Source organism: Fomitiporia mediterranea (genome assembly GCF_000271605.1).
Source record: "Fomitiporia mediterranea MF3/22 unplaced genomic scaffold FOMMEscaffold_14, whole genome shotgun sequence".
In the NCBI taxonomy this organism is placed as follows: Eukaryota; Fungi; Basidiomycota; class Agaricomycetes; order Hymenochaetales; family Hymenochaetaceae; genus Fomitiporia; species Fomitiporia mediterranea.
Genome location: NW_006760399.1, coordinates 212,389 through 230,199, shown reverse-complemented (window position 1 = coordinate 230,199; position 17,811 = coordinate 212,389). Strand labels below are relative to the sequence as shown.

Sequence of the window (17,811 nt, the reverse complement as noted above, 5' to 3'; positions counted from 1 at the left end):
CACATACTCTAGCACAGTATTACTTAATAACCTCAACTAAAGACAAGTCATTTAGAATACTTGTATAGAGAAGGGATCTGGAAAGAGTATAGTGTCTAGAGTAAGAAGTATAAAGGAAAAGACTAGGAGAAAACCTGAAGAGATAAAAGGAAAATATTATACTTACTTACTACATAGTTAGCTAGAAACACTTTATACAAAGACAAAGGACCATTAAAGCTAGGAAAGAGCTAGAGCTAATACTCTGTAGCTCTATACTTGAGAAGGACTAGTACTAGTAAAGGAAAGGGAACTGAGAGCTCTAAGGAGAGACTATAGGAAAGTAGTCTCCTTTATACACTTTGCCTATATAGATAGGAAAGTAATAAAGTTATAAACATGAGGACTATATGAGGACAACATGAGGAATACATGAGACAATCTAGAACTTTGGTTGTAAGTTCTATGATTGAATACAGAAGCATAAAAATAAGGCTAAAAGTTAATAAGGATAATTGTCTCCTAAACTAAGTCTATTAAAGAAGACTTAGGGAAAGATCTAGAACATTAGTTGTCAGTTCTAGGGTGTACACAAGGCAGTCTAGAACTTTGGTTGTAAGTTCTAGGGGCAGTACAGAAGCACAGCCTTTTATATTACAGAAGTCATAAGGAGTCATTAGAAGTCATAATACTCTACCTTATAAGAAAGTGTATTACAAACTAGTGTACAGGAAGTACAGGTTGAGTCAGACAGAGTCATAGGAACAATAGAGAGCTCCACTTCATGGGAAAAGCATTACACAGCTTACACAGCATAACTAGTCAGGAGGACTCATAAGGAGTCATTAGAAGTATGAGAGGAAGTATAGAAGACATAATAATACAGTAAAGGAGTCATTAGAAGATTAATCTAGGATACAAGAAGACACAAACCAGTGTCAGCAGATTAATAGAAGACACAAACCAGTGTAGCATACAGTCTAAAGGATTAGCCAGCTCCACTTTATGAGAACAACAGTGAAGGGAGTTACTAAAGTTACTAGAGTAACATTACTCTAGCAAAAGGTATATAAGGAGGCCAGTTTGGCCCTCAAAAGATAGTTTTATCAACTTAAGTTACCTAGTACTTGGAAGTACTCTACTACCAATCTACTAGGCTACACTTGTAGCTTGACTAAAGTAGGACTCCTCTACCCTCTCACTATACAAGTCTACAAGTCTTACCCTCTATACTCTATTCTGTTACTATTCCTAAGGATTAGGACTAGTAAAGTGAGTATATCTTACAGTAACAAGAAAGCTAAGGATAAGGCTGGAGAGCTGGTCTCAGGAGTGACTAATACAACAAGCCTTGTAAGACTTGCAAAAGAGGTAGATTATTTTGCTGTGAAAGGAACCAGTGAGTATGAAAACAGAAAAAGTGAGTGGGACAAATATAGGAAACAAGGATCAATTGTGATAGAAGATGACTAAATACCTTGTATAAATTAAATATTGAAAAATCAAGCTGAGAGTACCCATTTACTGTGTGATAACACTACTTTATACCATAAAACTCTGCTCTCTGGCTCAACCTATCTTTTGCACACAAAAAGCAAAATACATCCAAGTTGTACTGTATAATCATTAATACACTATGCATGAGTCTTAGCTTACTCCTATGCACAACCTCGCGTCCCACGATAAGGGGCTGCACCATCAAGAGTCCAGATCCAGACCCTTAGCCTTGATAACTAATGGCTACATTACACTCAGTCTTGGTAATAAGAAAGCCATACTCGGTCATTTTCTCCGCTATGGCTGTAACTGCAGTCCACCCGAGGAATCAATACGTTCCAAGTCCGAAATTCAAACACTATGGAAGGAACAGAAGCGTAATGATAAGCCAAGCCATTCATCGGAGTATTACTGAGCAAGCAAACGAATTGCAGTCCGGCAGTGTGAGTCTGTACGGTAGGTGAAGAGAAGCTTGAGTTATATTAGTAGTGCTGTCAACTTAATCACAGAAGCATGAAGGCATGTCCGGCTTTACCTACCCGCATTCGGCGTTTATGTTTGATGTGGTCTTGTGAATGATAAATCACTATTCTCGTTAGCCAATGCTAGTGCGTTGAGGGAGCCATTCAAACGCGTCTTTACTTTTACCCAGTCCTAGACATGATTGAGTCGTGGGATCAACTGTCAAACAAAGGGAGATGTCAATGTTCACCGATCACTGCCCCCATCCGTTCTTCACGTTCCAAATGCGTGGATTGCGCAATAAAATAAAATAAAACGACTCTTAATACCGCTAGTCTATCCGGAAGCAGGAGAACATTCGGTCATGCTTAATACGCGTGTGCCAGAGAAGAGATAACTCAGGCCATTAGATTACCCATTTATAGCTTCTTTCAATGCGTAAGAGTAGTGGCAACCTCGAGATTGTGCTTCGATGCATGCAGCTCTGCTGCAGAATCGGTGCAGACGCCAAAAGTCAGAGCATGTACGGTCAATGATCGTCACTGTCACGCTGTCACGCGTCAACAACACGCGACTCGCGTCAGGCAAGTCTCTCTCAATCTTCAAATACCTACCTGCTCCTTTGCATCTACTCCCGCCCTTCGTCCTCAAGCCTCTACCCCCCTTTCTCTTCTTCTCTCGTACTTCTCGAACCCGTTAGTCTTGAAGTCGAGAAATAATGGCCGAAAAGGGTGACATGCAAACATCCGCTGCGAACCTTCCCGAGGGCGCGTCGCCGGGCAAGGACTCTCTCCCGAAGGCTGTCATCAAGAACGTCGACATGACAGAGGAGATGCAACAGGAGGCTATCGATATCGCTGCTGCTGCTCTCGACAAATATAACATCGAAAAAGACATCGCAGCACAGATCAAAAAAGACTTCGACAATCGTTATGGCCCGACCTGGCATGTAGTTGTCGGCAAGAACTTCGGAAGCTATGTCACGCATGGTGAGCATTCATATTGATAATTTATGGGCATACATGCGCTTGATTATGGCGCTCGAGCGGAGAACGCTCATACTGCACCGTGTGATATGTGGCTGCACGCTGTATGCGTTCATGTTGGATCAATTTTGATCTGCATAGTCGCGTTGAAAATATTCCGTGAATTAGTCACGATTTATACTGACATAAATTCACACAGAAACAAAACACTTCATCTACTTCTACGTTGGCTCGCTCGCTCTCCTAGTATGGAAGTCCTAAATGGTATCTTCACCTTGCCTCAGAATTCAAACGCTTGTATCGCTGGTGAGGCTCTTTCTTCCTCGATCACCTTTGTTACTTTGTTTACCTATTGGCTTATTCTCAATTTGATTAGATTGTTCGTTTATGATTATCGCGCAGAAGAATCTTACAGAAGCGTTTCACGTCTTTGTCTTGTTTCCTTTTATTTCACTACATGCATGCATGTTGCTTCCTGTGTCTCTTCATAGCCCTGATATCAAACATTGATCATATCTTCGTCCAAACGTACAAAATCCGAGGATATACATTGTATCCAAGACCTTATTGAACACAACTCCAGAGGCTTCCGGAGATGACGCAAATCCAAGGCACGCGCATATATGCACCTATTTCAATATTCCGTGCGTTGTCTGCAAGAAGACAAAGAAGACACGAAACTTCGCAACTACTGCTGTAGTAGAAAATAATAAATGTCAGCAACCACGTATCTAAGCATGACAAAGCTTTGATAGAGTAGGTAACCTGTATTGTTCTATCCTCCTTGTGGTAACTAAAGCATATGTTGCGCACCATATAAAAGACCATGAGCAACATGAAGGATGACGTTGAAAAACACGGCCAGCTCATGCAACATAGGCGTGTATGTCATTTTCGCCTTCAACTCGCTCCATGTATTTCTTGATGCAAAATGGGAAGGTGAATGTGACACTACTTTGAGGATCGGTGTCCAGTATTGATGGTCTGCTGTGTTTTCATAATGCTTTGGAAAGTCGGACCAGCCTTTGGTGGATTGACGACTGGACGAAGCTGTAAGAAGGAATTATATCCTGGACAATAGCTAACTGAATTGCATATTTCCGATTATCGTCAACGCTCACGAGTACTGGTTTTGACTCAGCTGTCCCAGCAGCCTTAACAGGCTGATGACCTTGGCATTCTTTGACGTGAAGCCCAAGAATGTTGGTTGTGCTGTCCAGTTTGAGTCTACTAACAAGACAGGAACTTACTCGGATTTAAGTCGTGTGGCTCGCCATCTCCGGCATGTAGAAGCACGCGTGCTTTAGTCAAAGTTTCCAGATCTTACTCGAGGTGCTGTGTAGGAATGCCGACGCTCGTCGTGAACTTCTCGAATGTCAAAGAGAGTTATCATTGTACTACAAGGGCACTAGTACTGTCAGCTGGAACTTGTGATGAATATGTACTTCTAGCCCGCGTAGTGAGCGCGCAATTCGTCCGAGCCTGCCCGAGCTGTTTTTCAAGGATTGCGGTGTTCAGCATGAGCTTCCCAGATTTCAAAGTATTGTAATATTACTCGGCGATAGGGCTATCATTTGGAACTAACTCTTGATAAGGGAGTAATACAGGTGTCTGTATTGCTGGCTAGTCTCCTTCTCGATCTCCCTTGAGACTTTGTTTACCCATTGACTTATATTTACGTTGATTAGATTGTTCGCATATGATTATCGCGCAGAAGAACTTTACAGAAGCCTATCACGTCTTTGTCTTCTTGTTTCTTTTCCTTTCCCTATGTGTTTGTATGTTATCTGCCTGTGTTTCTTATCCGTGATATATAAGTTTCAGAGGTCGAGGTCGAGGGAGCAAAACCAAAGCACGCGTATGTATGTGGCTATTTCTGTACGATGTCTACAAGGACGGAAAAGAATAGTCGTGATCATTGTCGTAGAAATATAATGGATAGGAAAAGGTGTCTAAATATGACAGAGTCTCAATAATATATGTAGCCCGTGATGTTCTATATCCACCTTGTAGTAAGTAACGCGCATGCCGCACATCGTATGCAAGATCATGAACGATATTAAAGGAAGAGGAGACAGCATATGAATAAAAAGCACGACTAGCTCACGACGCAACATAGGCATACGTATCCCATTCGCCTTCAACCCGCTCCATGTATTCTTGGTCTATTAGCCTGTCAATTGCCGTCTTGAGGGCAGGAACAGGGGGCACGAAGCGTTTGGACAACTCCGATACGACTTCCTGGATCAGTGCCTGGAGTTTAATAATCTTCTTTGCTTTCACAATGCTAGGGGAAAGTCGAGAAATACACGATGAGCTGACAACTCTCGTCGAGACTATAAGAATGAGCTACGTACCGGACAATCGCTGCTTTTATCTCATTTTCCCGGTTGTCGTCAAGATCCTTGAGGACCTTAGTCGTCTCTGCATTCTTAGTAGCCGTAAGGGGCTGATTCAAATTAACCCTTGTCTTCTTTGACTTGAAGTCTGTGCACGTTCGTTATCTAATCCAGTTCAGATGCCCACTACTAATAAAGGACTCACTCGGGTTGAAGTCGTATGGTTCACCATCGCCATCATGTAAGAGCACACATGCCTTGGTCAAGATCGCGAGAACTTGCTTGAGGAGATCCTCAGGAATTCCGGTGTTCTCTACAAGTTCTTCGAACGTCAATGTATCGTAATCGTTATACTGTAACAACACTGCCATCTGAAAAGAGCTTGTGATGAAGATGTGCTTCTGTCCGGAGTATTTGGCGCGTAATTGATTCCCGCCATATTCCCATAGCCAACTTAAACGGCGTCCACTATGCTCTGTCTGATAGTACTCTTGGAATCGGTTGTATGTTGGAATGATCTCCTTCGGAATCACGAAATTCATGTCTCGCCTCGACAACTGCCAAAGGTTTGAACCAAAGAGCTTGATGCTGAAAGAAATGCCATCCTCGCAGTGAATATTGCTTTTCTGCTCCTCGAAAGTAGTCGTCATACGCTTGCTGCTGTCCGCATCTGGATAGGTTCAGTTAAGAATGGATGTAGGATAAGTAAAAAGGAAACGCTTACCGGCGAAAATCTGTTTTAATTTTTGCGCGAAACCGTAACCGCATATCTCCATCATCCTCGAGATCACATTTGCTTGTTCTGTATCAGATGCAGAAGTATCGTCAATAAGGCGCCTCAAGACCTTCATAGAATAGATTTCTTCGAAGACATCCTTGTCTTCAATGTACTCGAAAATGGTTGTCTATTAAGCCGTCTCGTCAGTAGAGTACTTCTCCCACGCATAGACTACAAGCATACCACTTGGTCGATAGCCCTATCGAGTTGGTGTCTGGATAGCTTATTGCCCTTGCACAGAATCGCATCCGCTCCATCCGCAAGTATTTCCGGGCTCTTGCTCGTCGAACTTCCTGTCGCAGCGTTGCGATTCATGAACTCACAGCACGCGCGGTCGAGGCTTGCAAAAAAGTCCTTGTCGTTACGGAAGCCTCGGGATACAGTACCGAAGTTCTCTTCATGGACCCAGCTCAATGCTTCAATGTAGGTCTTCGGATTAACAGTCTTCTCTGCTACGTCGTCTCTGGTGCCCACGAGCTCCCTGACAGCTGCTAGACCGGCGTTCTTGACGTACTCCTCAAACTGTTTACATAGAAGCTCTAGACTTTTCTTGTCCGAGATCCGTTTAAAAAGGTGATACATGCTGTGCAAATCCCTGTCCCTGCCGAGATCGAGCAGGTTTTTAAATCCTTCCCTCATCGCCTCGGCACGATCGCGAATAAGGACACGCTCGCATGTACTAATCAACCTGTCCCACGTTATATGGTGCAGATACATGTCAACACGTTCTTGCTCCTCCTTCAGCCGCCCTTCGACCTTCTTAAGATAGTCTGAGACGCTGTTCTCAGCCAAGAACGCCTCTGACTCGGCCTTGTAGTACTCCTCAGTAGCGGCGATGAAAGGATTTTCGAAGTGGTCTTTGTATATGTCGAGGGACTCCTCGTTGGCATTTTCCGTATCGATTCCCAAATAGACAAACGAGTCGATGATTCTCTTCACAAGAGTCTCATCGATCGATCCGCCATTCCGCTCAATTTCGATTTGTTCAAGGGTAGCACGGACTAGCTTGTTCCCATCGAGAATGAGGTCAAATATCCCTTGCTTCCACTGGACTAATGTGAGCTGTAATTCGTAACGTGTCAGTAGGGATTTGAATGGGGACCTCGAGAGGGCTTACTGTACGAATCGTATAGACTGTCGCTGACGGTCGGAAAGACAACATCCGCTCCCTAAAGTGATCGCTTAGGAAAGAGAATAGGCGAGCTATGTACTTCGCGCCAAACTTGTATCTATCCCACTCCCTTGCATAGTAACGTAATAAATCTTCATCTCTATGATTTTCGGCGCCCTATGAAACAACCGCGTGAATATGTCGAATTCTGTTGACGTTAAAGACCACATACCTCTCGTACAGCTCCTACATAATTGATAAGATACTCCGTGAGCTTGTCGTATAGGTGCACTCCTCTTTCAATTATATTAGCTGCATAGATTAGTACATGTGTCAGTACCACTGCAATTCGCTTGAGAAGGGTGGAAGTACGCACACTGTCGTATTGAGTTTGCACAAGATGTCGGCGAGTTGTAATTGTAGATTATTGTACGCGGTGTCAAATAAGGCCAAGTACCGTTCATTAGACATATCAGTGTAGCGCAGTCTCATGCAGTCGTTGATACCCTCTTCGAGGATTTGCCAGGTTGCTCTAAGGTCTGAGTCGAGAGGGAGTACTTCTCCCGAGGAGTTGGGTACAGACATGTTGGAACAAGATATTGGTAGTGCACATGTTGGATGGTAGGTTTTTAAACGGATAGTTGTGGCCCAATTTAAGCTGAGGTCCTCAAAGATGGAGTTGGCCCCAGCTACATTGCGAACTCCACGTGACTTTATTTCACCTAATTTGGAAATGAACTTGGATAAGACCAGACTTTCTGCACCTCTTGACTCTTGAAGCCGACGGTCGTTCTTGTCACCACCTTTCTAGCAACTGTTTGCCGCAGTAAAATCATGCATTTCCGCCAAAAAATCTTTAATTACGCAAGGAAATGTCCATTTTGGCACTGCCACGCATGCGGGATGGATGAAAGCTCTTGTTAAATCTGCTCAACCTGGTGGTCCGTTCTGAGAAAACACTCGAGTTCTTAACAAGGTCAGTAGGCCCCGCATACCTGCAATACATCCATCGTTGCTACCCACGAGCTAGAATGTGAAAAGATACTTGCAACAAATGTGATAGATAATTATGAATGACAACACAGCGTATCTAAGCATTGACAGAGCTAGGATATTATGAACGACCTATTTCATGTCCGCCTTGCATTCACATTCAGCGTTCTGCTCGTCCTCATCCATATGGCAGAAATGGGAGTTGTATACTACACAGTATGCGGGAAGGAAATCATGCACAAGAGGAGGGAAGGTGTAGGTGATGTAACTGACGAGTGAAGGAGTGGGGAAGACCAATGATGGACAACCTATGCAACGTAGGCAAACGTGTCCCGCGTGCCTTCAACTCGCTCCATGTATTCCTTCTCAAGTAACGTGTCAATCGCCTTCTTGATATCTGGAATTTTGGGCGTGAAACGCGTCGAGATGTGTGAGATGACCTCTTGAATCAGTGCCTGGTTCTTCATTGTCTTCCGTGCTTTCATAATTCTAAATTAGATCAAGCATGCATATTATGAGCTAAGGCATCACGGGTCTAATAACAAGGCCAATGCTTACCGGACAATCGTGGCTTGAATTGCAAATTTGCGATCTTCATCAACATTCTTGAGGACTTCAGTTGTCTCTGCCTTCTCAGCAGCCTTGATGGGCTGATTCAGGTTCACTTTAATCTTCTTCGACTTGTAATCTGTATGCCTTTTTAATACAAGTTGTCTCAGGGTTCATTAACAGGAAGAACTTACTCGGGTTCAAGTCGTATGGTTCACCATCGCCATCATGTAGAAGCACGCGTGCCTTAGTCAAGATCGCGAGAACCTGCTTGAGGAGATCCTCAGGAATGCCGGTGTTCGTTACAAGTTCTTCGAACGTTAATGTATCGTAATCGTTATACTGTACTAACACCGCCATCTGAAATGAGCTTGTCATAAATATGTACTTCTGATTAGCGTAGTTTGAGCGTAATTCATTCTTGCTGTATGCCCATAACCACGTTAGTCTTCGCCCCGAGTGCTTCTGCTGATAGTATTGCTGGAAACGATTGTACGTCGGAATGATCTCTTTTGGAATGACGAAGTTCATATCCAACGACTTCAACGGCCACACGTTCGTCCCAAGAACCTGGATCGTGAAAGTCATATCAGCATCCTCAGGGTGACTGATGGCCATCTTCTCTTTGAAAGCATCCGTCATATCCTTGCTCAAGCTCATATCTAAATAGGCCACTTTAATTATCGGAACTAAAGAAATAAGGGGAAGCTCTTACCAGTGAACATTCGTTGTAATTTCTGCGTGTACTCGAAACCACATGCCTCCTTCAACTTGGAAATCATGCTCGCCTCAGCTTCGTCAGACGCAGAAGCGCCGTGAATAAGACGCTTCGAAAGTTTGTTCGTGTAAAAGTTTTGGAAGACGTCCTTATCTTCAATATATTTGAAGATGACCATCTAGATAGCCATATTAATCAGATGCTTTACTTCACATAAAGGGCAAGAGACATACCACTTGATTGAGCGCACTCTCAAGATCACCTTCTTCCGATACTTTATTATTCTTGCGCAGCAACGAATCTGCTTGCTTCGCAAGCAACTCTGGGCTCTTGTTTGACGAACTTCCCGTCGCAGCATTGCGATTCACGAATTCACGGCACGCCTTGTCAAGACTAGCAACAAAGCCAGCCTCACCACGGAAGCTTCGGTCAACAGTCTCGCTGTTCTTTTTATGTACCTCGAGCAGCGCATCGACATATGCCTTTGGATCAATCGTCTCCTCTGCTGCATTGTCACCGCTGCTTACGAGCTTCTCGACCGCCGCTAGACCAGCCTTCTTGACATGCTCCTCAAACTTCTTACGTAGAGGCTCAAGACCTTCTGGGATCCGCGAAAGAAGTGAGTACATGCGTTGTAAATCTTCGTCCTTGTCGAAATCGAGTAGTTTTTGGAATTCCTCCCACATCGTTTCAGCATGCTCACGGATAAGAACATGCTCGCATTTACTGATCAGCGTCTTCCGTGTTGTGGTATGCAAGTACCTGTCAACGCGGTCTTCCTCCTCCTTTAGTCTCTCTTCGGCCTTCTTGAGGTAATCCGAAACGCTGTTCTCAGCTAGGAACGCCTCTGACTCGGTCTTGTAGTACTTCTCAGTAGCAGCGATGAAGGGAATTTCAAAGTGATCTTTGTATACGTCGAGGGACTGCTTGTTTGTGTCTGTCTCATCAAGACCCAGAGACACAAACGAGTCAACAACCTTCTTCACGAGAGTCTGATCGATGGTTTCGCCATTCCTTTGTTTCTCGATTTGCCTAAGGACAGCACCGGCCAATTTAGCGTTCTTGTTGTGAATATGATTGAAAAAGTTTTGTTTCCACTGCACTAATGCGAGCTACATAACGGCAAATCGTGAATAAGAATTTATGTGGCGATCGTTGGTAAGGGAGACTCACTGTGTAAACCGTGTAGACCCCTTTCCGCCCTTCATCCTTTTCCCGCTTCACCCAGTGACGATTCAGATATGTGAACAGCCGATTAATGTAGTTTGCGCCAGTCGTATATCTATCCCACTCCCTCGCATAATATCGTAATAAATCTTCATCCACGAGGTTCTCCGCGCCCTAGACAACACGCGCATCAATATAGTCACACGACGTTCACTTTGAAGATCACGCACCTCTCGTACAGTTTTCAGATGCTGGATCAGGTACTTGGTGAGCTTGTTGTAAAGATCCGAGCCCATCAAGTTTGCCCCAGCTGCATAGAACAAGTGGAGAACGCGTCAGTATCATGCTCAATGTCCAGGGTGGCGGGTGGCGGCATTACTCGCGATAGAGGACAAGGGGAACACGTACATCTTCCCGAAACCATGCTAGAGTCTGCGTTCCCGTGCATCCTCGATGATGTGCAGTAATTATACGAGACAGTATACAAGCTCATGTACTTGGAATAGGACACGCCTGTCTGGAGCTTTGTCATGATATGGTCGACGCCCTCTTCGAGAAACCGCCAGGTTGTCTCGAGATCCGCATTGGGAGGTGGCATCTGATAGGAAGAGCTTGACGAGGAGCCAGAGACAGACATGTTGAAAGAAGATGGTGGTAGGTGGTCAAGCCCGAACCCTGTACTTAAGCGCCTGTGTAGGCAGGCACAATTTGGAATTTGCGTGACTATTGTCATATCCTTTGCTTACAAAAGAAAGTATGTCTATATATAGCATTTATGTGACGCAGTAACGCGGCTTTACTTTTCCTGCTGCTTTGTCCTCCTCACTTTTGTGCCATCTGCACTGTGCAGCCGCAAGTGCAACACGAGCTTGAGGCGCCTCGTACGTGATCTTACCGCCTTTCTTTGTTCGTTTCTTCACTTAGAAACTGATACAAACCGATGTTGCAGGCTAACATGAAACAGCCGCCGCCGTCACTGTCGTTCGTCAAGTTTGCACGGAGTTACGCGACGAGGAGAGCTGTCAAGCCATCCCCTAAAATTGTAGACCCACTCACAACGAGTCCGAATGCTGAAATCGCTCATTTCCCAGATGGGCTAACTTTCATCCATCGGCCACCTCCGACTGCTCCATCTCCATTTTCAACAACAGTCCTCCCTGCTTCGCCTTTGTTGGCCCAAAGCACAAAAGCCAACACAGCCGAGTCATCAAGCACTGAGCAATCGACGCAATCGACGGTATCAGTACCGCCACGTATGCGCAATGAACGGAAGTTCCCTAGCAACCGTGTGCTTTCGGAAGCCGACTTTACTCGTATGCGGGAACTTCGGGCCTCGAATCCTTCATACTACACACGCGGGCGCCTTGCAAAGGAGTTCAATTGCCCACCTTTTCTTGTTGCTCAGCAAGTCCCTCTAGACAGACGGGTGAAGAAAGAGACAATCGAAAAGTTGGAGACAGAGCATGAAAAGATACGCTCACAATGGGGCGAGCAAAAGACGATGGCGATGGCAGTCAGAAAACGGAGGAGAGAATTCTGGTAGAGGCATGTAAGTCTATCATGTGTCCTATACACTAGTTTCTCATGCATTCAAAGGTGCCCTGATGCCGTTTTCGTCGATTACTTATTTTTATCACCACTCTTCAGTGAGGCGCTAAAAACACTAATGCTGGAAACGGGACTGAGTTTATTCTGTCGCTAGAACTTCCCTGGCTCAGGAAGTCACCATTTATTGCCGACTGCAAAGCATCATAGCACTTACCATAAGTATGATGAGAGGCAAGCTACTGGTAGACAAGAACGTAACATTCGTTATCTGCCTCGTTAATTGTATCGGGAAGAACAGAAGTCACTCTTCCTACACGCCCGTTAATCCATCAGGCCTGGCATTTATACGGTTGGTTCCGACCTCGAACCACTGAGAGGGACGGCCTGCAAGATAATGTGCAACAATGAGCTGAAGTTTTTAACACTTCATCATAAGAACGAAGCACCTTATGTCCTCCAAGTAATGTCTCTTTCTGCTTAGAATCTCCACCAACGAAGCTGCCCGCTACGCTCTCGGTCGACCAATTGTTCTCATTGCGTTTACCGATTTCTTGTCTGGTATGCTCGCGATTCTCGTCTTTGGCGCTCGCGGGAGCTTTACTCAAGTCTGATTCTGTGTACAATATTTGAGTCTATTTGTGTGGACGAAAGGACAAGTTGCGCAGGCTAACTTGCTGGGTGAGCTGTCTATGAGACATGTATGAGGTTCTAATCCATGAAAGGTATTAAAGGATAAAGGTACGAAAAACATACTTGGTCTCCTCCTGACAGACTTCCGAAGATGCTCGACATGGTAACTGGACAATGAAATTTGACTTGATGCTATGGCAGTGGCAGTTTTTCTTATTTATTCTTTTTTTCACGCAGAGACTTGTTATATACCCCTGAGTCCGGAAGGAAGCGCTCTGTTTCGTCACACATTGCACGTTGTAGGTCCACCTCGGCAACGTCCGATTCCTTCCTTCAGCCGAATGCCGAATCCGGACACATGCAAAGTTATTGATGGGTTTCTTGCTTTGCGCGATCCAGTGCTCAGGTACAGCCATCATAACTAGCCAGGACGCAATGATCGCATGGAGTCCTGGTTTTTACTGAAATCGGGGTGTGCCAAGCTCAGTGGAACATTGCAGTAATTATCGATCAGATGAAAATTTCTCAGACGCCAACGAAGGTGCTCGAAAAGACCCTGTTCTACTCTAAAGCTTTGCTCAGATTCGTTCGTCTATCATCATGGGTTTCCCGGAATTGTGCTTCCTTTTTGCCAGTGGCGTTTCTGAGACACCAGGCTCTTGCAGTAACCAGTGCACACTCTCCCGAGTTCACAAGGACCTGAATTTAAGTGGATTCAGCCACACGCCCTTCTTCACTTAAGTCTAGCATTGAGCGAAACTCCTGGAGGCTTTTCTCATAGTTATCGCTACATCTGTATTACTTGCCGCTGCATGTATCCTAGCTGAACTCCGTAAGACGAATTTTCAGAACTGCAAGAAACAGTGATATCCAGATGGCTAGCAAGAATTTCGCGAAGGAAGCTACATATCACTACGGATATATCGTCATAGCATGTACTCATCATTGTGTTGTATGCTGGAACATGTTCTACCCAACTTCACTGCTTGGACAATAAGAACATGTCCTGTACGATTTTTACCCTGCTCACGTTACCCTACTCACGTATATTTCAAAGGCAGGCATGCTAAGGTATAGCCACACGCTAGTGAATTTCTCTGCTGCAATACTGGTCATATTGCAAGTAGCACAATCGGTCAAGGAGCAAAACTTGGTCTCATATAAGGCACTACAAGGTAGTCTTCTCCTTAATCTACTCAGTCGTTGACCTCTCAGCCATTCAACATGTCATTTGCTAGCTGGTTTGGTAGCTGGGGACAGTCGGAAAAAAAGGGAGAATCGGCACAGAATCAACAAGAAAAAAGAAACTCAACGGGGGGCCAACCAGAAAGGAAAGACTCAGCAGAGAAACGGACAAATCTAGAAAGGAACGACTCGACGGGGAAGCGGCCAAGCAGAAGAGATTCGACAGTGAAACGGACGCAAGTTGATTATGTGCCGATAGATAAGCCGAGCTATCCGGATGAAAAACTATTCTTAGAGTGTGCGTTCTCACCATCATTATCTAGCGGCTCCCCAGACATTTTGTTCATATTACTAGAGCGTAATAGTACTTACCCTGCCTGGAACTCTTTCAGATATGCACAACCCTGACGGACAGTGGAATTTTAAGTATCGAAATTACTCTCTATATCAAAATCAAGATACAGGAGCATACAGACGTAAGTTTTGCTAATGTTTAGATCAGGCGTATTAGAGCTGACGGGTTTATGTAGTTTTTGACGAAAAAACCAAAGAATTTGATGGTGAAGAATTCATGTTCTTTGATTTAGAACAATTTAAATATTTTACGATGAATGAATACATATTAAAGCAGAGAAGGAGAAGATGGCAGAATAGAGCAGATATGAAAATTAAGGGATAGCATAATGTTGAGTATAAGCAGTACAACTGCATAAATAAATTTGCACAACTCTTGTCCCCAATCCTATGCTGGCTCCTAGCTTCGACGGGTCGAATCGTCGATATACTCAACGAGTCATTTTTAACTTCTTTCAACAAATTCCAAAAGTGACTGGAGTGCCTTAGATCTCAATTATATACCTTGGCTGAAAAAAGGACACACATCAGCAGCCTGGACTGTCTATTAGTAGAACCTCTGTATCGATATATTCTATAGACTGCTTTCCATGATAGTTAGAGAAATAAAGTAGCCCATTAAAACGGCTTTTGTATTGTGCAGTAGTATTATAAATGTTCATAATAACTTTAGTCTAACTCTGTCATGACACGGTCCGCACCACCCAAATATATTTCTCATCATACAATGTTATATGTAGAATGTTCTGTGCATTGTTTTTCTGAGCATAATTAGAGAACACATCATATATACACAGATGCAAGATATGAAAAAAGGAGGAAGAAAAGAGACACGCATTGGCCTAATATTTTCCGAATGGTCCTGCTTGTTCCTTTATAACTCTGGTACATAATTAAATACATATATTGAATCTGTGAATCTACGAAAGGGCTAAAGACAATGTAGACAGACAATAATTGCACTATATTGATTAGTTATTACTCTCATGACGCCACATTGCCACATTTCTCATCATCTGTGAGACTTACTTACTGTAATTAGTTCTAATCCACTTTGATGTATTCAGCACGCCCCCCACACAGCTGTTTCGAAACAGCTAATGTGGATTCTGCATCATAGTTATTATGCAGTACAGAACGATTTCTTTGCTTGTGTGGCAGAATTGGTTGAATAAAAACAGTAAGGCCATCATGACATATGCCCTTACTCTGGGGCTATTCCTCTTCAAGTATGTTATGAAATTTCAATGCAAAATATCTGAAACCAGAATAGACAAATTATCAAGTTTTTGATGAAGAAATTGCAAAACATGTGTTTTGTGTCCAATCAGAGAGTACTTCAGCCTAAGCATGTAGCAAAATACATTCACACGTCATGTGATGATATGTTTTCTGGAAATTGCACTCAAAGCAATAATGATACTCTACAAAGTATAAAAGGAGGGCATGTTTTCAACCTGCTTCAACTCCCACTTTTCTGAGAACACAACATGACAACCAGAGACCGTCGCAGTACTGACCCAAAGAGGCAGCCAAAGCGAGTAAACTCGCTCAAAACGGACAGGTTCGAACAGGTGCTTTACACTGGGAACACAAACGACCCAGCTGAGTTATTTGCACAACGTAAGTGAATAGATGTCTTACCGATTGAACATGGTTGCATAATATATATATTTGTTTGCTAGAGTTGTCATATGCACCAGAAGATCACCCACGCTGTGGTTGGACTCTGTATAAGGACAAGGAGAAGAACAGACATATAAGCAAGTCCTTCCTCATCATGTTTACAGTATTTGGCTAATGAAAAGAATTCCATCTACAGTTTACAATGGTATGCCTGAAAGACATGGTGTTGTCATGGCAGATGTGGAACAATATGTAATTAGAGACCTAGCAGATGCTGCTCGTTATTGGGACTACTTTACAACACAAAACACTACAGATTATACAAAGAGGGAGGAGAAATGGTCACCATTTGAAACATAAATATAGTATATAATCATTGAAAACATATTTTCAATACATGAATACTTGAGCTAGGCACTCCTGTATACTGAGCTGTTTCTGAGAATAATGAAAAAATCTAAGTACTAGAGTATGGTTGTCTTTCTCTCACAAGATTAATTTAAGAAATATGTGTCTGTATTAATAAACAAGTAATAGAAACAGTTAAGTGTTAGTGTACATAGTGTACTTGTCTTTACTACTGTAATAATACTGTGTATAATTAATAATAGGTTTGAGACAATTATGCTTGCAAAAGCCAAATTAGCCTTCTGTCCTCTTGTACCTTCTTTTTCTACTGAGTATTGTAAAAGAAGTTTAAACTCTTATATTATAATGTAAATGTGTGAAATATTTAAAACTTTTTTTTAAATAAAATACATAATATTAGACCTTAAGTTATAAGGTGTTATAAGTTTGTATAGAATACTAAAAGGTTTGCTAATATTGTAAAAGTAGATAAGGGTAATACTCTCTCAAAATATAAAAAATGTATTATATCAGACCTCCCTTTTTATTAGTAAGGTCAAATCATACTTGTTGATTATCACAGATATTATAACTATTTATAATATTCTTAAATCCTTTTAATATCTTTATTATTATTATTATTATTATTATTATTATTATTATTATTATTATTATTATTATTATTATTATTATTATTATTATTATTATTATTATTATTATTATTATTATTATTATTATTATTATTATTATTATTATTATTATTATTATTCCTTTTATTTATTTATTCATTAATAGTCTAAGGACAAGTATTACTACTACTATTACACCTAGTGTACTAGTTGGCTAACAGTTAAATCAATTCCAGATTAGAATTATTAAGGTCTGAGTCTTATTACAGTATTACTACTCTAGTCAACTTTTGGATTGCTGAATTGACTGTGTAACACATACTTTTTTTTACTAGGATAATACAGTTTGCATTTAAGAAACTCTTAGAAACAATACCTGTTCTGTTTATAGCACTTTGCTAGATAGAATCTAGTATCATCAAAGTTAGTTTGCTGAGAAGCTAGACTACTTTGCAACATCTCTCATTGTGTCCTAAATGCTTCTAAACTCTTTCCTTACTGTATTTAGCAAACAAGGCTTACAATAATGTATGCCTAAACTGTTTTGATCCATTCCTACTAGATCCTGTGTGACATTTACCATACACACTTATACTCAGAGCAAATTGCTTTAACAGAATCAGTAATGCTTTAGCACCTTAGTTAGAGACTATTACTAGTTGAGTTGTCTGTAAAGTTGTACAGTATAATTCTGTAGTTGTACTTATACTAAACCTAGTAATACATTAATCTAAAACTACTCCTTCTGGGTTGTTTCCCTTTAAAAGTTTGCAATTGCATTTAAAGCAATGTGAACCAGTCAAAAGATATAAAAGGACAGTATCATCTGCTACATAATTGCATTATCCCCAGTATTTTTGAGAGTACAACATGGCAGACAAAGATCCTACTGAAAAGCCACCCTCAAGAGTT

At 42.4% G+C, this 17,811-nt stretch overlaps 5 protein-coding genes across 5 annotated transcripts; 3 read left to right on the top strand and 2 right to left on the bottom strand.

Annotated features, from left to right (window-relative positions):
• Positions 1-2,758: 2,758 nt before the first annotated feature.
• Positions 2,759-3,185, top strand: FOMMEDRAFT_95282 (uncharacterized protein; the record flags this gene model as incomplete). Its single annotated transcript, XM_007270665.1, has 2 exons — positions 2,759-2,927; positions 3,124-3,185. The coding sequence occupies 2 exons, from the start codon at positions 2,759-2,761 to the stop codon at positions 3,183-3,185; spliced, it is 231 nt and encodes a 76-aa protein (XP_007270727.1).
• Positions 3,186-4,744: 1,559 nt separating this feature from the next.
• FOMMEDRAFT_31471 (Cullin-domain-containing protein) lies at positions 4,745-7,737 on the bottom strand (the record flags this gene model as incomplete). Its single annotated transcript, XM_007270613.1, has 9 exons — positions 4,745-4,811; positions 5,032-5,211; positions 5,282-5,411; positions 5,469-5,933; positions 5,988-6,168; positions 6,225-7,103; positions 7,159-7,329; positions 7,385-7,448; positions 7,529-7,737. 9 exons carry the CDS (start codon positions 7,735-7,737, stop codon positions 4,745-4,747), a joined length of 2,346 nt encoding a protein of 781 aa, XP_007270675.1.
• Positions 7,738-8,210: 473 nt separating this feature from the next.
• Positions 8,211-11,248, bottom strand: FOMMEDRAFT_128566 (Cullin-domain-containing protein). Its single transcript, XM_007270716.1, has 8 exons — positions 10,988-11,248; positions 10,810-10,889; positions 10,586-10,753; positions 9,646-10,524; positions 9,410-9,590; positions 8,889-9,356; positions 8,704-8,833; positions 8,211-8,634 (listed from the first exon to the last, which is right to left on the bottom strand). The coding sequence occupies exons 1-8, from the start codon at positions 11,214-11,216 to the stop codon at positions 8,454-8,456; spliced, it is 2,316 nt and encodes a 771-aa protein (XP_007270778.1). The 5' UTR covers positions 11,217-11,248; the 3' UTR covers positions 8,211-8,453.
• Positions 11,249-11,425: 177 nt separating this feature from the next.
• FOMMEDRAFT_23283 (uncharacterized protein) lies at positions 11,426-12,446 on the top strand. Its single transcript, XM_007270595.1, has 3 exons — positions 11,426-11,460; positions 11,529-12,128; positions 12,176-12,446. Exon 2 carries the CDS (start codon positions 11,535-11,537, stop codon positions 12,120-12,122), a length of 588 nt encoding a protein of 195 aa, XP_007270657.1. The 5' UTR covers positions 11,426-11,460; positions 11,529-11,534; the 3' UTR covers positions 12,123-12,128; positions 12,176-12,446.
• A 1,535-nt stretch (positions 12,447-13,981) lies between these two features.
• Positions 13,982-14,621, top strand: FOMMEDRAFT_31468 (uncharacterized protein; the record flags this gene model as incomplete). The annotated part of the gene is made up of 3 exons (XM_007270612.1): positions 13,982-14,240; positions 14,335-14,418; positions 14,473-14,621. 3 exons carry the CDS (start codon positions 13,982-13,984, stop codon positions 14,619-14,621), a joined length of 492 nt encoding a protein of 163 aa, XP_007270674.1.
• Positions 14,622-17,811: the final 3,190 nt, after the last annotated feature.